The sequence below is a fragment of the Sitophilus oryzae genome, unplaced genomic scaffold, assembly GCF_002938485.1.
Source record: "Sitophilus oryzae breed Bouriz unplaced genomic scaffold, Soryzae_2.0 scaffold_1658_pilon_pilon, whole genome shotgun sequence".
Lineage (NCBI taxonomy): Eukaryota > Metazoa > Arthropoda > Insecta > Coleoptera > Curculionidae > Sitophilus > Sitophilus oryzae.
Window position 1 is genome coordinate 1,026,895 of NW_022146345.1, and position 23,734 is coordinate 1,050,628.

Below are 23,734 nucleotides of genomic sequence, written 5' to 3' on the forward strand. Positions count from 1 at the left end.
TACTGTGTGCATGGGAAATCTTTAGATAAAATATAGAAAGTAGCATATATGATTTAAAATAAAAATATTTATAAATAACTGTTTGTTTGCCGGAATGCCGGAATGCGTTACTATAGTGATCATAGCGCTGTTTAATGATAATAAATATAGTTAAGGTTCAGTATATCATAGGAAAGATAAAAATGTGTACTATGTTTATTTATCTAGATTAAATTAGATTTTTCAAGTGGCAATTGGTCTGTTCCGCTGCGGGATATTCAGATCTATTGAGGTCATCTTCTGATCTCGTGGTTACACTCTCCAGTCCTATACATTTCAAAAAGTCTAACAACTTAAAGATTGAATCATTCATAGAGCTCTTTCCAATGTCTTATCATTGCCTAATACAAAGAACTGTCCTTTTGTCAGGTTGTCGCTGTTGTTTCTTCTTCAGATTGAGAAAGACTGGGCATGCCTTCATTCGGCAGTATTTTTGGGCCATTCTTGTGACTGCTCTAGCGGGCTCGCAGAAGTGTTCTGGGCATATGATAATGAATATCTATTTATCTAGCCCAAATTTAAAATTTTCCTAATATTTCTGGATTTGCAAATAAATATTGCATAACTTTTTAGTATTAGTGTATATTTTTTAGACCTTCATATTCTTTAAACACAAATAAAAAAAATAAATTAAACCTTACACTAATTTATAAAAATATCAAAAAATATGCCAAAAAAATACTAATTTATTTTAAAGCAAATTTTTTCTTGTGTAAAATATGACAGCAAATTTTTTAAAATGGAAACACTTTTTAAAATTGAACGACATGTGTTCTACCAATAGTTTATAATAACGTTTTTTAATTAAAACTGTAAACCATATTCATGTTTTGTTTTTAGCTGAAAATAATTATTGTTGCCGATATGTTTTATAAAAGTTATTAGTTGCCCATTTGTAAACAGAAAAAAATAGTCAAATTGGAATGTCATATTTTGTTTCAATAATACGAGAATTTTGGGTGGTAATTATGAAGTGTATACGTTTTTTTTTTCAATTAATGTCTAGTATTACAAATAAAGGTTGGCACTGCCAAACATACGAATTTTAAAACAGCGCGTTTTTTTATTTATGTAATCCATTTTTAATATTTGTTACGCACTGGTTTATTTTTTGCCAATAAATATTTGTATTTTATAAAAAAAAATTACAATATACCTACAATTTTACCACCTAAACATTAGGCTTTTTTTTAATCTTAGACATTTTCTTTGAAGTGTACCTATATCACAAGCGTTCCTTTGGTAATATTTATGTCAATGAGGAAAATGCATGTTTTTAAATAATGGTTTTAAAAAATAGTTCATATAATTACAAATTGAACAAAAAAAATCGTTGATATCGGTTAAGAAATGCCTCTAATATAAAATCATTAAATATTGTTAATTTAAATGGCCGGGCAAACGGTCTCTACCGCGCCTTGCCGCTGTGACGTCACCCGCCGTTCTTCTGGTTGAGTGGAGCCAGACGCGTGTTTACTTTAGACAGTTTGCTTTTAAACGCTGTTGAATCCGAGTCAAAATTTTAATTATTTGTGTTAATTAATACATAATTAGTAATTAGTGATATTTATAAATAGTAATGGATGAACGAAAACAGAAAAAAATGGTCCAAGGCCATGAGAAGAGATGAAAAGAAAAACATTAAATTATCCTCTATTTTTACGATTTATTGTTGTGAAGATCATTTTGATGTAAGTTCATATATTTATAAACAAAAATACGAGTAGCGGAAAAAGAGGCCAAAAAGTCATATATTTATGTATATTGTCTTACATAGGTATATGAAATTTGAATGTACAGGGTTATTCATTATATTTTGACACCCACATACAGCCTTAACTGCAAGTTTTAGAAGAAATCATTAAATAAAAAAGTCGCATGGTTTTTCATATACTCTCTTTTAAAATTAATTCTAGTTATACAGGGTGTCTTAAAAAAGGTGGTCCAGAAAATTGTAGGTATTTTTCGCTTTTCAACTGTCAATATTTCGTAAACATTTGAAGATAGGTATAGAATATTATACATGAAATATATCTAGAATATCTAGAAATCTGCGAAGAACCCAAAAATATATAGGGTGTTTCAAAAAGTAACTTATTTTTGGCGTTTGCTTATGGGACACCTTGTATAATATTTTCATTCCTTGAATTTCATAAACGGAACACGTCTGGCTGCTGCTGGCCATCGCGCGTCGTCGAGAACGGCGGGTGACGTCAGACCAATAGAATATCGTTTCAATTCGCAATATCGTTTCAATTCGCGAGGCGTCGTTTGCGTTATCCATAGTATTTTAATGGTCCGTTTTATGAAATTGTGGTATTGCTTTCAAGAAAGAAGTTATTTTTTGCATCTATACATATTTATTCTAATAAATTGAACAGTTTCTGGCGAAAAATAAAATATATGCATCTTCCTCATTATCGTAAATAAAGTAATATCTATTAAAAACATATTTCTAAGTAATTTTCTGTTCAACTTAAGGTTTTGTTTATTATAATAATCAAGTTATGTACTTTTATACCGAATACGTTTCTTAACTCATCTTATTTTCAAACCCAGCTTGCACAAAACCAACAAGAACATTACTTGGGTTCATTGTTGAAATAGACACAGGCAGGATAAAGAGTTCATAGTAGAACACTTACCAACGTTTACGACAGACCTGATAAGCAAAGATAGAAAACTAAAAATATCCATTTATAATTGATGGTATTAACGAAGCCATATCCACATTTTATCAAGCAAATCAGGAAACGACAAAACAAATTCTTCGTCAGGTAGTAGCTCGGAAATGCGTGTTTTTTGCACAAAACGATATTAAATCATTGGAAAAGAGCTATATGGAAGCTTCAGTCCTCAAATTTTTATTGAGAAAGTAATGTAGAGATGGACAGGAACGTAGTAGATATGAAAGTGTTGTAGAATGTCACCTTATAGAATCTATCTCTCTATGATATAAAAGAATATCTATATGTATTAGGTGCAGTGAACTGAAATATGTCTAATAAAAAATAATATCAATCAAACTTGATATTTCTAAGTAACTCTATTAAGCTAATTTTCAAATAGCAAGCTAAGTCTGTAAACTAAGAAATTCCTCAAACTTAGTTCGAATAAAACTGACACGAGCGTTTGTTTTGCGTCGTAGTTGCCAACGTCGAACGTCATTTAAGCCTGTTAGTACCCAAGACTTAAGCCGCTATTCCCAAAACAGCTAAACGCTTCCGCTAATTATCCTTTCATTTCGATTTAATAGATTCATATTCGTAAGCAGCGGCATTAGGCCCTGTTTGCCATCTAATCTATTACCTACCTGTACGTGCGGGCATAACATGTGTAATCTCCTTGGCAGCCGCATCGGATTCCCTCGAAATCGACTAGGGGATTAATTATTATCAGGGAAACGCCGACGTTACCCTGCACCGTTATTATACCGTGCTGTGCTGCGGTGACGCTAGCTAGGTATAAAATGAAGGAAGAGGTGATGGAAATTTGAAGGGAGACGATATTTGCTCCAGGCGTTTTGAGAAAAATCAAATTATGGTGCCACCTGTATTGATTCTTATAGTATTAATAATATTTGCTGTTATTTCTTGGTGTTTCCCAATATCATCCCAATCTTCTACTTCTGTCTTTTGCACTGGTGCGGCCTGTCCAAACGTAGTAGGAATATTGTTGTAGAAAAAATGTACCCTGCCACAAATGAAAAGCAGACCGTTTTTGCACCAGTTGTTTAAGAAAAAAATACATTTTGGCACAAAATCATATTTGCTTTTTCTTCTGGTTTGCTATATTTTTGACCTTTATCTAGACTGCTTTTTACAGCAGAACTTTGCTCTAGTGCATACATTACTTTTTCATCTGAATATCCATTTTTATTTAATTTATCCCAATCTTCTCCTTCTTTCTTCTGCACTGGTGCTTTCTGTCAAAAGCAATAAAAATAGTGGAAAAAGTATACTCTACGTCAGATAGTTATCCTATAGTTAAAAATATGTAAATGCTAAATAAAAATGTTTGTTCTTCCGAATGAAAAGAGCTTTAAGAAAGAGCGATTATAAGTAATCGATTTATTTAACGTATTAGCTTGTTGTATCACAATTTTAAAAATATGACCTTAGAACATTAAAGTATTATTCAGAGAAAATAACTCAGTAAATATTTGATATAAATTAATCAAGAAAAAGATTGGATAAAATAATGAGATACAAGGAAAAAAATATTTTTACATCACTGAAATTAAAATCATTAGCATCGTAATTCATACAAAACTAATATTTCCATGCACCAACAGTAAATTTAAGTTTTGTTATTTATATTTTGCCTGACATCACAAAAATATTTTTCTATTATTTGACTTTTTAAGTGGTTGGCTCTGTTTTCATAAACTTTGTTTTTCACTCAGTATTATCGGGACACTTTTTTATCAAATTTTTATCACATTTTATATCACACACATAAACACAGGCTTCCAATTAGACGACCAAAAAAGCAACCTGACGTTAAAATCCCTCCTTTGGGATTATCTCATCTTCCACCGCAAAACATCTTTCCCCAACAAATTATAAAGTTTTGACTGGGGCAAATCCTTTCCATTTTTTATAAAATCTCGTTTCTTTTGTTCTCACATGTTCTCCCTCCTTTGTCTATCTCACGAAGAAAATATATTTGCATTATTATACCGTGCTGGCAACTGATACTTTTGGGTCGGCATGTGAGAGAAGTGCGTCAGTGTGTTGTTGCGGCGTTGCCGGTACGCCTTTCCCTACCAAGTAAAGTAAAATCACGATCGCAAACCGCTTATTTTTAAAAGACTTTTTTTTCAAGAGATAACTAGATAAAATCATTAGACATGTTTCTGAGCATCTGAAATGGAATTATAAGGATATCGTTAGGGTGTCATTTTTTTTTATAACGCAAAAACGTCAGTAATCGCGATAATTTACTCAACTTTTTAACACATAACAGGTACGTGCATAACTCAAGAACCACTTTAGATATTAAAACTTTTTTTATTTTCAAGATCGGATATTTTACAATATGTTTACATAAGAAAAATTTGATAAGGTTGTTTTTTCTATTCAAGTATTGTAAACGATCCATCCATTTACTTTTAGAGCATAGCAATTTTCAGCAATCGTGTATTTTTTTTATTGATAACGATTTTCACATACTGTCTACAAAGAAAATACAGCAGAAATATTAACAAAGTTCTTGAAAAAACTACAATCTATTATTTCTAATAGATTTCGAGATATCGATTTTTGAATTCAGAGTTCTTATAGCTCGACCACTATCAAACACCCACTCAATTCCACTTATTTTTACCAAAAAATGCAAGTGTTTCTAGCTTGCACTTAAAAAATTCAAGCTATAGGGAAAATTACGACTAGTTAATAAATAAACAAATTAAGTATCACGGGACGTAATTAAATCGTAAAGCTGAACGCATGACGTACACCTTTCCCTAGAACTTTAAGTACTGACAGAGGTATTGATTGGGTCGACAGGCCAACTGCGACAAATCACTTGTATCTAGCCCTAGCAGGCAACTATTAAGCCCGACCAATCACGTTAGAGTTTTTGACAAACACAAATGAATTAACACACTCAAAATAACCACGCTAACCAACCTGATTGGTCAAGCTTAATAGTTGACTGCTAGAGCTAGACACTTCTCGACAAATCTGCTATATCCTTTCCACATCTCTTAGCGATGTGCACAGTTTCTCGGTTTATTTCATACGTTTGGCAACGTGTTTACTGTCCTCTCTTTGTTCGGTACATTATAAACCTATTGTACTCTTCTTACATATGGAAATCTCGACCCATGACTAACATTTGCCAGCCCTTAGTAGAAACTATTTTGATATTAAATTAAACAGGCATACCAAAACATAAAGCATTATTAGTATTTTACCTGTTGGGCAAAAAAGTATTGTTTAAAATTGAAAACCGTTAAAAAAAGGCTCTAATTTTCAAAATATATAGATGTACACAAGTTGGTTATGATTAAAATCGATTAATTTTTAATAAATTTGTAAGTAAATAGCTTGAATTGTGCTAAAGCAAATTCAGAGTTGTTGTTTGTCGGTTGCTTTGCGCCTCCACGCGTTAGATTGAGACGCAATTGAATTTTACTCGAAGATCTCTAAATTATTTCCAATATTTTAAATAATAATCAGGCGGCTTAATCGCCCCAGGATAGCCCTTAGTGTGGTTGACTGGTCAGCGATGTTTTTACTGTGGAGTTTTCAATGCATCCCACAAGCCTATTTTTTAATGTAGTTTTTATCAAGGTCTTTTTTATCACGTTGATGTCCTGAGGATGGAATAAATAAATTCCGAAATATTGACAATTAACAAAGTGTATTAATTCTATTTCAAATCCTTCCGACTGCAACCCCACTAGTTCCTAGATTTTCTCAACAACTGTATATTATATTTTAGAAATCTGCCTAAGACTTAGTCCGATCCTGTCGTGTTAAGCCGCACCCAAAATTCCACACACACGTGTTTTGATTAAGGCTTGATTAAGGTTTGCACAGCTTCAGCATTTGCCATAACATAGAGAGCAATTTGTTACAAAACCATTTAAATTATATATCGCTGTAATCACAAAACTTCAATCTATTTCCGTGTTGTAACGGAATTTTAAATTATGTCTTTATTTTTGAGAAAATTAAGTCCAAACATAAGGAATATTTTGTTGATTTTGTTTGATCTATTTGATTTTTTTTGATCAAATACTTAAAAATAAAGAAGTTGTCTAAAATGTGCTACAATAATACGGATATAGTATAACCCTTTATCTTTAATTTCCTTTTTCATTTGTTTAAAAATACCTTGCCAGTTTTACATAAAACGTTAAATGCCGAACGCTTATTTTTCTACTTTTTCGGACAAGTGAAATGGACTCTTAAAGTTTAATAATTATTAAGAGCAAAATATTAATAAGTTAAATATAATATTTTGTCCCTCGTCATTGAAAAATCGAGATAAAAACCATCATGTACGTATTAAATCACTGCTAATATCCGATTCGTTCTTTCTAATAATACGACTTTACATTCAGTTTTGTAATCCTATTTTATAAAATATATTTCCGCTTCCCCAACAAATTATAAAGTTTTGACTGATACAAATCCCATCCAAACATTTTTTCATAAAATCTACCTCCCGTCTCTCTCAAACACTCTCTCCCTCTCATTCTCTCTCGTACTTACAAGTGACGTTGAGCCTGGCGTTGGCCCTGATGGCCTTGTTGAGTTTGGCGGGCCCCACTTGGCACTGATACTCGGCGTCGTCCTCCAGGGAGGCGTTGCTGATCCGCAAGTTGTAGACCCCGTGCCTCCTGTCGCCGATAACCGAGTATCGGGGGAATCCGGGGATGACCGACGAAAAACCTGCAAAGGAAAAGAGGGTAGGTTAGAAGTTGAAAGGTGGGGAAAAAGGTGTAGCTGAGTTTGTTCCTTGTTTAAGGTCGTGTGTAAAACTTTTGGCTGTAAATTGGAATTTCTATGTTTTAAATTTTTATTTACGCAATTCATTTTCGCAATTCAATTTCATTTCGTGTGTCCCAAATTCGATGTTGACCAATGCGCAGAGATATGATTTATTTCAGATACAAGTATTTGAAATACATATATAAGGTACAAAATACGTATTTTCATCTTATATTTGAAATACTTTATTTAATTTCATCTTGTATCTTGTATTTAGATTTATTTTTTAGTATCTTAGTATTTTATAAATACTTAGTTTGCTAAAATACATTTACTAATTATTACCTGTGCATAATACCAAATATAATATCCCGATTGTGACGAAATATCCGTAGATGAATAAAAAAATCCGTATTTATTACTTAATATATTAAGTAACATCAAACTTTTTAATTAACATTAAATCTAAAATAGAACAAAAAATTCACAGTCCTTTACAAAGATGCAACCGGGGGGGCATTGAAAATGATGAATAAAAACGTAAAAATATGATTAGTGTTAATATGAGTGTATTACATACATATGTTTAAATAACGAACTTAACAAAAAAACAACAGATTTACAGATTCACTGAAAAAGTAGTAGTGTTAACATTAAATAAAACATTATCAATAATAATTATGCGATCGCACCTTATCCGTAAAACAAGCAAGCAAAAAAACCTCGAAAAAAACAAAATAACATACAAAACATCAGGTTAACATGATGACAGATCATGATCAATGACAGATAAAGAATTCTTACGGAAAGTTACACTTTACGATATAATTTTTTAACTGTTAAAGGCAAACCCCATTTAAACACTTAACTTTTAATACCTACTACTGTATCTAAAAGACTTTTTTTAAATTACTAAATTCTTAGCCACGCTTCTGTTTTTCTTGGCTGTTGTGCGTCACGTCAAAGATTAACAGGCCCACGTTTGCACCACAAGGCGATGCTGCAGACCACTAGGTAGACCGGTCGTAGAAATTTATGTTATACAACTTGTAGTCAATCTACACAAATATTATCAAAAACTTTTTTTCTTTTAAAATGTGTTCAGATTTTGTAAAAAGTATAAGTCAAAATCGCAAAACTTAAATTTGATATGAGTTTCTTAGTTTTTAACTAATATAGTGGCGAATTACAAAAATTCCTTTTCAATGAAAATTAATGAGTTAAATAAAATAATTTAATAAATTACTAGCTTTTTCTCGCAACTACGTTCGCGTTACACCTCGAATCGTTTATGCATTGATTTAAATGATTTTTTACTTCTTTATAGAGAGCTAGTGAACATATAGATGTTTTTTATTTTTCATCTTTTTTTTATTTATTAAGAGCACTAATACTCTCTTTATAGGTTATTTTTTATTCTTTGAAGGATAATTGAGGAAGATATATTTCCTTATGATGTCACTAAATAAACCCTTGTATAAAATTTTATACTGTCTGGTTTATAATGTTATAGTATTGCATTTTCGTACAGCAAACTTTCATTCCCTATTTTACTCCCTAAGGGTATAAATTTCATAAATTCGCTTTACCTTTGTGCCAATTTTTATGTGTATAATCCAGACGTCACCAAGTTTTATATAAATTTTTACTAACTTTACCCATTTGGTTGATGAATTTCAAAAATTTCTTCTAATTCTTTTTGTAGGATTTCATTCTTCTAGACGAAATAGTAAGGAATTTTCATACAACAAACTGTTCCGAGATAATTTTACTCTCTAAGAGGATGAATTTCCTAAAATCGCTTTGTGTAGCTAATTCACTAATGTCGTTTAAACGAACCTTTGTGCTAATATTTATGTATCTAAAGCTGGCGGCATCAACTCACTCTAAAATATCTAAAAACGTAATATATAATCTAACTGACACACCACTGACAATGACAACTAATTTATTTCTGGAGGTATTGTGTGTAGGTGTTTTCAGGTATGTTTTAGTATTTAGTCGTTTTACACAAAGAAATAGCCATTAAGCACTATAAAAATACTTCATAACAAATCTACACATATATACCTTTCATTTAAAAAAAGAATCATCAAGATTGGTAAAGCGCTTTCGGCGGGATGGATGCAACAAAAAAACCCTTTGAGCTTTTATATATGTATGGACTAATTATTTTTCCAACATATTTTACTTTGCAAATTTTTATAAATATTCAGACTCGCCAATATCGTACTCCACCGTGTCCAGCCTGTTTAGCCAAACGTAGGCCGATTCCTCTTCGGCGGCGTCGTGACCCTGGCCGAAGGAAGAGTCTTGAAGACGCTCATCCGCGCATAGGAATAAGTTGACTGCGTAGCGTATTGCGTATTAATCGATTCTGAAACTTTCTATCTCGTGTATAACATGTTACGCAAGTTTATTATTTTAATCTCGATTTTAATAGATAAATGTGTGAAATGCCACCTGAATATCTTCCGCCATGACATGTTTTTACTTTTTTGTTATGGTAAAGTGATTTGTATAAACTTTATTCAATAACGTATATTTTCCTCCATTTGTGATTTTTTAATTTTAAGCGAAAATTAAGTATAACATTTTAGGAAAAAGAAACACTGTAATATTTAAAAGAATAAGAAGAAATTAGTCTTATTTTGAAAGGAAAATATAGAAAAAACTCTTTCTATAGAAAAAGTCTTTATACTAACCAGAATCCGGTGACATATACGCGGTCTCACCGGAAACATTACTTATTACTTCGCATAACTTGAAGAATATCTACTTTTAATAATGAACACTTCAGAAATACACCAGTAAAAACATTTATTATTTGAGATTAAAACTCGAATTAAATTATAAATATTAGTTACCTATGTTGTTATAGCTTTTATAGGCCTGTTTAACGACTTAATAAGTTACCTAGCGAAAAAATCTGTGCGCGTACCTACCACTATTGTTACAGGTTAATTCGTTAAAGAAATATGTTACACAAGTTAAAAACGCTAAAATTTTAATGGTATTACTTGTGCATTATTGGCCTTATAATGTAATTTGTTGGAATTATATCTTCTTTAAATATAATTAGACTTTTTAACGACTTTTAAGTTACCTAGGAAAAAATCTGTGCACGTACCTACCAGTATTGTTACAGGTTAATTCGTGAAACAAATGTGTTACATATTATTCGTGGTATTAGTGGTATTATATTGGAATCAGCTTGGCATTAGTGGGGCATTATATGAGAAATTTTGGTATTTAATTTGTATTTTTGGCATTACTTTGGCATTAGTATACAGACATTTGTCAGCGGTTTACTCCTTGTAGATAATCAAAAAGTTTTTTGATAAAATTTGCTTTTTATGTCAGATCATTTCTATGAAAAATTACATTAGATTTTTATTAAAGACGCTGGGTAATTAAAACATTGACTAATAAAGCTTGTCCACTTTAAATAAGGGGTCACGAAATATCCTCCTTGGAGTGTTTGGGTTAAGGGGTGTATAATAAATTAATCGTTGTTTTATAATAAAAACCATAAAACATTTATTTGTGAGTAAAATAATGCAATGGTTGGATATCTCTCCTTTATAATTAGGTGACTAAAAATACACTAAAATAATTAGAAAAAAAATCTTGTACTTATTTAGTAATTACGTCAATATTAATTAATTGACTTTCTAGTCTATTTTATTTTATGTACAAATATATTATTAAATTTTAAGCATTAAGTAATAAAACACTTTGTGCCCTCTTATATCGTAAGAGGTTACGAAATATACTCCTGGTTACACCCCTTACAGAAAACAGTGTAAGGGGTGTAAATAAATTGTATAATCACTGTTTTTTATAATAAAAACTATAAAACATTTCTTATTTGTGAGATTAAAAAAACAAAACAATGCATTGGTTAAAATAAGTACATTCAATACATATGTGTTATAACATAATATAGCCATTACTATTATACTATTATTATTAAAATAATATGTGTGTAACATATTTCTTTAACGAATTAACCTGTAACATTTATATGCCCAGTATATTTTTGTTTAACAAACCAATCAGGAAAAATCCAAAACCTACCGTTATAGGAGGTAAAAGATGATTAAATTTATACAATGACAACTACTTATCGGATAAAAAATTAATTACTACTGTCAGCTAGTTCAGCTACTGTCTAGGTAGAATATACCTGGAGTACCTACACCTGCCTATGATGTAGGTAGATTAAAGCTTATTTTGACGTTACCTCTCACTTCGGTGTCACAAGCTGAATTCTTCAGGGATGGAAGTACGGTACATGATATGGGGACCCTTATTCCGAAAGTAGTACAAAATTAGACCGGGTAAAAGGGCACTATCATCAAAAATCGATATATTAATACCACCGTATAGAGAAAACAAATACTTATTTTTTGATCCAATACACAATAAAGTCTTCGTAGGAAGTAATTTTTTATAATTATTTACAAAAAAAAATTTCCATTAGTGCTTATGACCAAAAAAAACTTTAAACATGAATAATCATTTCAATCATGCGAAAATTTGGTTTAAAAATAGATTTTTTCAATATAACTTTCATTTAACGAAAAACGAAGGCCTAAATGAAAAAAAGAAACAATTTAAAAGTTTCGCTTATGTCTTGACAAGGTATCAAAGCAAACCCCATATTTTTTGCTTTTAAACTAATAAAGATATATCAATAAACAATTAGCGATGTAATGGTTTTTGCGCGCGCTGGCCGACTGCGCCGAGATTTCCTATACCCTTGTATATATGACGTCATGGTGTGGCAAATGTAGCATTTTAATTCGATTTGGGCTCCCTTATATAGGATAACAGAAACATTTTCAATGTTAATAAACATTCTAAAAATTACAACATTTTTATTCTTCTGTATCTATCTAGTATTATTAAATGAATTAAAGTAAAACACCCATTTCATTCTTTAAAAAGGAATGGATGCCAAAGTCATTAAAGAACATAACAAAGGTCTTGTTCTGACTGAAACACGTAAAATTAATCAGTACGAAAAACAGAAATTGGACACTTTAAACAATAATGGTGAATACGCGAAAAGAAAACCAAACCAAACCAGACCAATCTTATTACATGTTTTTAGAGGACTCTGATTCCTTTGTGTGCAAGCAGTGATAACTACTGACTGTCTACTGCCAGCACCGCTGGCTAGAAACACTACAATTTAAGTAATAAAGACAATCTCAGATTTACACGATTCTTGTTCATAATCTATACTAATATATAAAATCCTTAAGTGACTGACATACTGATTAATCACGATCCTGCTCAAACCACTCAACGTAAGAAGCTCAATTTTGGCATAAGGTTGATTCTAGGGTGTAGAGGTTCGATAAGAAGGGATTTTTCGAAATTCCAGTTCCAAGAGGGTGAAACCACCCCTCAAATATTACAATATTTTTTATTTAAAAAACGGTCAAGTTTCCAAAAAAAAACGCTTAAACACGTATATTTTATTTTGTTTTTTACATATTTTAAGTTTTTTTTATAAATTTATACAGGGTGTTTCATAAAATATGACCATTGCGAGTAATCACGATTCTGCTTAAACTGCTTGACGTTTAAAGCTGATTTTTGGCAAACGGATTGACTGTGGGGTGTAGAGGTTCGATAAGGAGGGGTTTCTCGAATCTCAAATTCCAAGAGGGTGAAAACGCCCCTCAAATATTATTATATTTGTTATTTAAAAAACGGTTAGTCTTTCGGGAAAACGTTTGGACAAGCATAACTTATTTGGTTTGTTCACATATTTTGAATTTTTTTAAAAAATCATACAGGGTGTTCCAAAAAATTGGGTAATTTCTTAACCGCGATTCTGCTTAAACTGCTTGACGTAAAAAGCATATTTTTGGCAAACGGATTTTTCGAATATCAAATTCCAACGAGATGAAACTACCCCTCAAATATTACCAAGTTATATAATAATATTGCCATATTGTTTTTTTCTCATGCTGACATAAATGTGAAAATTTTTTATCCAGTTTGTATGTTAATGGAAATTCTTGCTTTGTTTTATCATCACCATTACAAATGACTAATTCGAGGCGAACGAAGTCGCTGGTACACGCTAGTTATTATTAATGTAATAAGCTAAATAACTTTAAAAATAAAATAAAAATCTTTCAAAAAGTATTTTATTTTAATAAAAGTCCTAATAAAAGAAAATACGTATTTTATATCTAGTATCTTAAATACCCTCTTCAAAAGTATTTTGTAACTAATATTTCAAATACTTTGCTTAAAAGTCTTGTAACTTATATTTCAGATACTCCTTATAAGGTATCTTGTATATCTCTGCCAATAGGGTCTGGAAAACTATAAGATATACGGTAAAAATTAAATTGTAGCAAACTTGCGCAATATACAGGGTGTTTTATGCCAAATTAGAAAAAAATTAAGAAGGGTTGGTATCCTGTTGTATTTTGTTAAAAATAAAAGTTTGTTGGTTATTCAATCTTTGGTCAAAACTCATCCATTTGGGACAGTAAAGTATTTTAAACTTCTCCTTTACGCTGCTAAGAGTAACCTGGACGGGAATTTGTTTACGCGGAAACCGAACCGCGTTCCTCGGCTATATCATTTTTCATTGGCCCACCGACTTGGCAAGTGTCTAAATCGACTCTTACTCACAAGATACTCGATCTCATCCAGCTTCTTAACAGGCGCGACGCGGCGAGAATGAGCAGTGTGTGTCAATAGATTTTCCAATCTTACCATAGAAAAAACGAAAACCTGGAAAATTTGTTGCCAGTTTGTCCTGAATTTATATATCATATCCAACGTATATTCCCTATATCCAGCGTGCTCGTTATTCTAAATTATCGTCACATACTTCTTTTTTTCGATAATAATTAAGAATGTGCCAAATTAGTAAATGCTTTAAATTATTCTAAACACTCCCAAAAAAATATTTTTTTTAAGTAAATCAATTCTTTGTAAAAAAATGTAGACTTATCTGCTAAACATGCATTTGAATTTAAAGAAAATCTCCCCCATGGAAAAAACTGAATATCTCTAACCTTTTTTTAATCAGGCATAGACTGTCATATATATATTTAGTTTTATTCATATTGTATTTTTTCATGTGCCAAAAAAGATCCTAATATTCAAAACGTTTACCGTAAAGATATTTTCAAACAGAGAGTTTATTTATTTTGAAAATAGAAAAAGAAAGAGGGAAGTTCAAAAGAAACAATTTTTCTGAAATGGAAATAAAATATTAAACTACGTTTTTTTCCAACTCAATATATTTTATCTTGTCATAGGGAAATTTATGTCGGGCGTAAAACTTTTTTGTTGTGTTAAAAATATATACATATTTTATATTTTATATATTTTTTATTGTTATATCCCAGCAGTGTTTATTATTTATAAAAAAGGAAAATATGACAACTAAAATTAAAGTTTAGGTGTTTGCTTCTTCTCTATAATTCGCGCCATTAAGAGACAGAGAAAGTTACATATTATACACTCACCGGCACGAAAAACGGGCATCTTAAAATTTGGTGTATTTTTGAAGCTTAATATATTTTGTTCTAGTGGGCCGACTTTGATGATTTTTTAAGTAATATGTAGCTAAATTATTGGATTTTTTAGTATCTCTTTCTAAATTATAAATGAAAGTTCCCATCTGTCAATTATACGAGGAAAAATAAAACGTTGATATTTTGATAAAAGTTTAAATCACCCTGTGGAATATGTAAGACAGCAAGGGATTTAAAAATCACTATATCATCTAGGTATATTCTTTCTCGATAGATTGTTTTTTAAACATCTCAATAGCTTTATTTTTGTTGGAGATCTTCGCTTTTAAAGAAGATACTAATATTTTTTTGCTAATTTTTACATTAAAACCTTTGTTAAAACTATGCATTTGCTGGTGGTAATAACGAGGATAATTAACTATTTATTAACACAAATGTTACTGCCATGACACTCTGAGATACACATCATTGCAATTTTCTTGCACCATGAGCCATTTTATTTCAATGTTTTTTGCAGAATTTCAAGAAATATTTATGAAACCCTTGTCTTCCAAATTTAGATTTCATTGCTGGAACATTTCTGACCACACCCTCATTAATAGAATTATCACTATATTGATGACATTTTTTCCTAATTTTGAGAGATGTTGAAAAAAAAATTCCTTGGATAAATTTAGGTTAGTCATACCTATCCCGCGTAAAATGTTTTGCACTATCTGACTAGTTTTCATTAGGAATTTTAAAGAATGACTGAAAACAAGCGGTCATTTTGCAGAAATGAACAGCAAATATCATCGTTGTTTAATACGCCTAATTCTGATTAGCCATATTACAAAGCGACTGAAAACAGACTTTTTTGTTGAAAATGCTTGCCATTTTGCAAAATGCCAAATTATTAGATACGCCTGCGACATATACATCGACTAATATTGTTATTTATTGTACCAAAAAAACAGTTTTAAGTAATATAGATTTTTTATTCAATTACATTTTTACATATTCTTTACGTCTACTTGTCTTTTGTCTTTACAAATGTACTTGATACTTCAAGGGCAGAGGTGGGGTTAACTAAGAACCGCCATCAATAAGCCCAAGTGTGCCAAATGGTCAATCTTAGAAGTCGAGTGCAATGAGCCGAACAGGACGATTCACTTTGGGTAATCCACTAAAAGCCCCTTTATTAGTCGTATAATGATTATTGCTGGCCTGCGTTATAGCAAGCCGACTAAACCGCGTTGCCAAATTATGGCTAATTCGATAAGAAGCGGGTAATTTATTTAGGATACGTTCTCCGCTAAGAACGAAAGTAATGTGACTAATGTCACACGGTTAGTATAATGGCAGTAGAACTCTGAATATTACTTCACGTTTGGCTGCTTAATTTTGCCAAAGTGTGAATTAATTGTCTGCTATTTTTTGTTTCAATATATTTTATTTATTTTCTAATGTAGAATCCAAACGGAAACCAGTCTCTCATTTTAGATATTTTGCGATGTTTTACAATTAGTCTTTTTGTTTTCTCATACATCTGGTAATTTTATCGTTTGTTACGTTTTCTACCCATGATATTCGATGGATGGTTCTGTACAATTACATTCCGCAAAGGCTTCCAAATTTCTTTCTAGAGTAGGGTATTCAACTTTTACAACCATAGAGCAGAGAGAACTATAAAAAAAATATATCTACGATACATACAATCATACATATAAGTACGTCTGAGTTAAGGTCTGATCTTGTGAACATGTTCTATTCTGGATCTTATTTCTTTTTTCTCGTCAATCTGAGTGTTTATCAGTGTGCTTCGTTAGTAAGAGGTTACTAGTTGTATTATAGCACCTTTAATTAGTAGGTCGGGTTTGATGATAATTTTTGACAAAACAAGCACCTTGGTCTTATCAATATTTACCCGCAAATAGATACCCTCACTATGTCCAATGACAATGTTTGATAATTAACAAGATTTAATTTATTACCCCTAAAATTAAATTAATTTTCAACGTTGAATACGGCGTAAATATACCAGACCACCCATATAGATCACAATAATCCATTCCATATTCATAATCCTTTAATATAGACCATTTTTTCATATTTTCAAATTAATTTTCCTCGTAAAACTACCTTCAATCTGAGTAAGTATTCCATAAAGTTTTTACTAGACCAGCAGAAAAAAAATAAGAAAATAATTAATCGTTGTAAGAATTCAAACTGCTTTAATCATCCATTAAATGGGGTTAATAATTGGAGTCGATATTCGTAGCAAACTGAAACGGTTAAGCCGGAGAATACGTGTAATTTGAGAGAAACTTCTATGGGAACGGGAAAGTTTTCAATTGTAGGCTGGAAAATGGAATTCTAATTTGATTAAGCTGATAGCAAAACATCGAGCAGCTCTCAATTCGCGATTGGAGTATCATTGTTTGTGTTTCTGTTGTGTTTGTCAACAAAAACAAGACAAGTTTGTATTTATTAATTTAAATAATGGTATTCTCCATCGGATGAAATTCTAACAGAGGCTCCACACGTGTGTATACGAATATTAGGAAATTGTGTTAATATTTATTTCTAAATAATTAAGTCTATAGAAATATTTTCTTTAAAAACAATCCTTATATACCACTCTTTAATATTTTATAACGTTTTGCATTTTTGAACAAAAGAAAATAGTGATACCAATCCTTATGTTTTCAAAAGCCAACTACGATTTAAAAGTTACGACTGTTAACTCTAAGGCTAAAACAAACGGTTATGACTATTTTATAATATCTGCGTATTGATTTTTTTTGCCTTCTATTACTAGAAAGGTTTTAACTTAGTCAAAATAAAAATAACATAGCAAGTTTGATATTATCTAAAAGCTAGTTGACACTTAGAGAAAATTATATTTACCTAACGCAAACCCGTCCTTTGTCCATTGAACTTGTCCAACTAAATTGGCCACCTCGCATTCCAACATGGCCTCTCCTCCTTCTTGAACTTTGACATCGTGAGGCTGTACCCTAAAATATTGTTGTTGGCCGGCAGAAACTCCAAGGAAGATTGAGATGAGGAGAGCTGGAATAAAAATATAATTATTAGTTTTGTCATTATTTAATTTAAAGTAGATAAATCATATTCGTGTAAATGTGAAGTTTTTAATTTTTAATCGATATTGATATTGTCTCCTATTTTTTGGTATATGTTAAAATCAAATATTTTGTTTACTAATGTTTATATACTAGAGTTTTGAAATATGAATACTGTAGTAAAAAAAATTGAAAAAAGTGATATGAAATCCTTGAAAATCGCACAAATGCCCAAATCTATAAGATAAAGGCAAAAAATGGGGTGCCTAATGAGAGAAAAACCATTTGAAGTAAAAAAAAAATATGTCATAAATTTAGGAGTTGTAAGAAAGTATTTATTAGATTCATTAGATTTACCTATTAATGGAATAATAACTTATAAATTAAATTAAAGTTCAGATACCCGATTTCAAAAAGGGAATCACAAAAGCTTTCTTAACAAGTTTAGAAATATCATATCATAAGTATGTCTATCCAGTGAATTTAATAATAAAATATTGATATAAATTATTAAGTGACTCTGGGAAGATTTTGACAGAAGACATACGACAGACATCATTGTCAGATAACCTATGGTTTACAGATATTTATAATTAGAAAAATATATCTAAACAAATTTCAAGAAATTGCATATCAATCACTGCTTGTAGAGAATATAACAAGATCATAAAATATACATCCAGATTATTAATATTGATATAGGGTGCTCTAGGTAAAATATGGTTGCCATTACTTGTCATAGTAGGTACGTTTTATACAAAATTATATTTTTAAAATTTTAGTATCTAAATGATATCTGAAAAAATGTACGGTGGACCAAGATCAAAGAGCATTTCCTTTATGCAATACGAAAAAATACTGGAAATAAGTGAATTTCATAAACATTTTACGTTAAAAAGTTTATTTATCATATTTTTTACTCAATAGTTACTGAGAAAATTTATATCTCACTGAGAATAGATACTTTAATGCATCCACTATGGAAATTTTAGTCAGTCATACCGAGTCAGTTTACGATTAATTACATGGAATTTTTTTTAATTTTTATGTATAGATGGGAAACGCCATTAAGGTCGGAGTGTGGGGATCTTCCTCTCTACTCTACACAGAGGGCCTACCTACTAAAAACTCATCTTTTCCTAACCTCAGTCTCCATATCGGAACCACCCGAGGCATTACTTCAAGGCAGAGGGTTGTCTTATGTGTGCATCCTACGTATCAACCGTTGTGCCAACTCTTCCTGAAATTTGGTCTTCATCAAAACCCTTAAGCATTTTGGCAACATTAATTGCCCCGACGTTATCCAGCGTGACCTTTGTGCCGCGCCTTGCCTCTCCCATGTCCCTATATTCCGTCCATCTTCCACCCTTGAATAGAGGGTGCGCAGGAGTATCCTGCTCCTCACAGTACACACAGCGATCGCTATCTCTTTTGCCCATCCTTTTTAGGTATGTGCCAAAACACCCATGACCTGTGATAGCTTGAGTAAGAAAGTGGTCTACCTCCACCCATCCATTCTTGTGCCACTTTTCCACATTTTCAATATATTTTTTGCCCAGAATTGAATGATTGCGTAAGTATATAGATATTTTTTTTTACCTTATGTTATGTAACAACTCAGTTACTGGGCTCCATTGAAGCCTCCGTATATAAAAACTATCGGGACTGATGTTCACTGCCTGCTGGTAAAAGCGGGTAAAAACAAGCAGGAATTCAAAAATTTGCGAAGTCGACTGGCTGTCCAATGAATAGGCTGTGCTCTTAAATCTCCACAAGAGTAGCCGTTAAAGTATCAGTACTGACCGTGTTGTAAAAATGAAATATTGGACATAAACATATTATGTTTATGTAAATATAAAGCCCTAATGTTATACGATCATAAAAAAGGAGAGAAATTTCTGACAATTCCACCCCTAACGTGCTTATCTAAACTAATTAACATTCATACATTTTGATTTAGCGTATGAGTTTCAATGTAAAAACCGAACAAAAAATGTTCTTTGTGTAAAACAAACAACTAATTTTTCCGGATACGTGACTGCACCTAAACACTGCAGGAAAAAAGATCCGACGATATAACGGTGGGGGTGAGAAGAAATGGAAACGGGTAAAATTTAATTATTATCTTCGTAAAAAAATGAAAAACACTTTATCATACGAATTAGGGGCAGAAGCTCTTGTTTGCTTTCAGATGAAGAACTCCTTTATTTATTTACCGCGGCATCGAAATAAATTACATTTCCTTTGGCCGGTCTATTGTACTTTGGTTAGAAGCCTCGTTAGCGTACTATGTTGAAATGCCACAGTTCTTTATTTTAAGAGTCGTTTTTTATTCAGTTTTGTTCAATTCAGGGAAAAAATATCTTGTTGGGAAAACAGACGAATTTTGAACAAGAAATTAGTTGCTTAGAATATAATATGCTTATCAGAAAAATATCTACATATTTGCTATTTTTTAATTGTACTAAGGCAAAAGTTATGTGTTCTAATTTAATTATTAGAAGCTGTAAGAAAGTATTAGTTAGATTTACATGAAAAAAAAAATAATTTGTGAGTTAAATGAATAATTATTTGCATATCAAAATCAACGCTTTTTGTCTGAACCACGAGGTACCTACGACTAAAAAGAGTTCTTATGAAATTTGAAAACTTCGAAACAAAGGCACAGTTCATACCAAATAAACTTTTAGTCACGTGATTAAGCTTGACCGGCATCGGCACAGCGTTGCCCACTTTTATTTATTTTAATCAAATTTATTTGTTTATAGTTGTTTGGTTTGGTTAGGTTTAGAACTAGAAAACAGTTTTTATCATATGGAAAGTAGACGAATATTGAGTAGGAAATTAGTTGGTTGTAGTGTATGCTTGAAAAAATACTCATTTTTAGTTAAAGAGCTTCGAGAAATATTTTTTTTGTAATAAATTATATGATTGATGTTGATCGATGTTGACTGATGCAACGATTGTGCAGTAGTGATGGGAATGACGATTCTTCTTAACAATGGATTTCAATAGCTTCCAAATTTCTTCCTAGAGCAGAGTTAAATGTCCACAATTCACCACCATAAAAGAGAAAAAGAGAAGAAAATACATAATCTATATCTACGTATACTAACTTCCAGGTCAAGTTCTGACCTTGTGACAAGCTTTTCATTTGGGTAAACACTTTCTAGCTTGTTCTATTCTGGATCTTTTTTTTTTCTTATCAATATGAGTGTTTATCATTGTGCCCAAGTACTTGTGAAGGCGCATTCTCACGACTCGTGTACTTGGCAAGTTTTTTTTAGGGCCACCAGGGTCTGGCGGGAGTGCGGCGCCGGCGTAGCTCTTATAATAAATAACTTAGAAATTCTGTATAGATTCCCGACGCACCGTGTATACCCTGTATGCCAATTACAAATGTTTGTCAAGTACAGGAGCCGTGAGAATGCGTCTTAAAAGGTAAATATATGTTTATTGTAAATAACTTTCTTATGCCTTGCATTTTATGCCCAAGATGTTTATTTAGTGCTTATGTTGCAGTCTTTGGATAATATTATATTCTCAATAATAGAAACATATTTTCTCTATACCGTTTTTCAATTAAGTCCAAATTAACCGAGTTATTTTACTTTGAAAATTTCCAAAAAATATGTTTTTTGCTTAAATTTTGACTACCCCTAAAAATATTTGCATTTATATAAGCTTCACCCTGTATCAACACGTGGTCTTCATATACATGCGGTAAATTAAAGTTTATTTTATTACTAATATATAAAATTAGTATAGAACAAAAAACAGAAAATAAAATAACCTAATAGAACATAAAATATTAATATAATCAGATACAACAAATACACAACAAGAAAAACGGGAAATTCTTAAGGTTTTAATTAAAACATTACGAAAAAGAACTGCTATGAAATATTGTTTATTAAAGAAAAATGAAATATTATATTTTTCGCGTACATGAAAAATGACATATACCGCTTTATTCTGCCTAGTCATTGAATTATTATCAAAAATCAATAAGTTATATAAAAGAAAAAGCTCATAGACATTGGAAAATTTCATATATTAATTCCGTGCAGTTATAATTCACACTGCCAGCTAATTTTTCAATTAACTTTTTACTAAATTCTTAATCGATAAATGCATTGCATTTATTTTTTCGTATCAATTGCATTAAAGGAAACAAAAACGGGTATCCAAGTTTACCATAACAATCTTAATCATGCGAATAGAAAAGTGAGCATAATTTACTGTTAAAGGATATGAAATTATTGCACAACCAAAAGGTAGTAGCTGGGATTGTTTAATAGTGCAAAAATCTGGTTTATAATGATTAATTCTTTTGTTCTTAGTATGTGATTGTTTTGTGCATGAGTAAGTAATCTGGCATTATAAAATAATTTAATGCCGTTTTTTCTTTAAATGATTTATTAATGATCTATAAGCATTAGTGAGACAAATAACAATCTGTAATTATGATTATTGTAAATGCACATGCTGTAGGTTAAAAATGTAAAATATAATGTAATTGTAATATTGATATGAACATTAAATATTTTTATTTACATTTTTCGAGACAGCAATTTAATTACTTAACGTAATGATTTATTGGTTAGTACTGTTAATTTTAGTAATTGCCGTTTAATGGATTTTTATTACTGAAGATATTGAGCATAATCATTAAAAGTTTGTAAAATAAGCTGTAAATTAAATCGAAAGTAATAATTTCTGCTGTAAGTAGTTTCAAATTAATAGAATCCACAATAATTTTTTACTTGAATCCACAATACAAGAACTGCAATTTCAAAAAAAATAGGTTCAGATATATTATAAGTACTAAGAAAAAGTCGTCAAGTTAGATTGAACATGACGATCAACGGCATTCATCATACAGGGTAAGTCTTAAATAAGTGCAAATGTTTTCAGGGCTGGTAGATCTTGATAAAAGAAACATATTTTCTCTTTACCATTTTTCCAATAAGTCCAAAATAACGGAGATATTTTACTTAGAAGATTTCAAAAAAATATAATTTTTGGCTTAAATTTTGAGAACTACTGGATCTTTTCTGGGTTTTCTTGCTCGTAAATTTAATTTATCTATGTTGTCATATTATTATGAAGATGTTATGTTTTTAACTAAAATTAAAATAAATTACAAAAAAAAATTCAAAAAATTCTAAATTTTCAATTTTTTTTTGAGAAAGAAAATTGTTTCTGGGGTCGAAATATACTACCCCTAAATATATTTGCACTTATTTAAGACTCATCCTGTATACATTGTGCATATAAAATAACGCCCTCTTTATTTCCAAGCAAAGGTAGGTTAGTCCAGAAGTTGATCTCTGCCATTTTCAATTAAAGCAACAATAACCAATACAGCTTCTGGCTTCAAACAGCTTAAAACTACTTCTGTTAGTAACTGATAACAAACCATAATACTACAGGGTGAGTCTAAAATAAGTGCAAATATTTTTAGGGGAAGTATATTTCGACCCCAGAAACACAAGAGTTTTTTTCGCGAACAAAAAATTTTGAAAAAAAATGATTTTTTTTTAATTTTTAGTTAAAAATGTAATTTCTCGATAATATGGCAACAGAGGTCGTAGATTCATTTTACAAGAAAGAAAAACCAGAGAAGGTCCAGTGCTTCTCAAAATTTAAGCAAAAAAAATAA

General features: G+C 30.9%; 1 protein-coding gene across 3 annotated transcripts in view; it reads right to left on the reverse strand.

Moving 5' to 3' along the window:
- The window catches only part of LOC115880775 (nephrin), a 220,997-nt gene that overhangs the window by 121,453 nt on the left and 75,810 nt on the right, over window positions 1-23,734 (reverse strand). For all 3 annotated transcript variants that reach the window (XM_030898060.1, XM_030898058.1, XM_030898059.1), the window contains exons 2-3: window positions 17,894-18,058; window positions 7,266-7,445 (exon numbers count right to left, since the gene is read on the reverse strand). In XM_030898060.1, coding sequence (XP_030753920.1) covers window positions 7,266-7,445; window positions 17,894-18,058 — 345 coding nt within the window. The remainder of the gene's footprint in view (window positions 1-7,265; window positions 7,446-17,893; window positions 18,059-23,734) is intronic.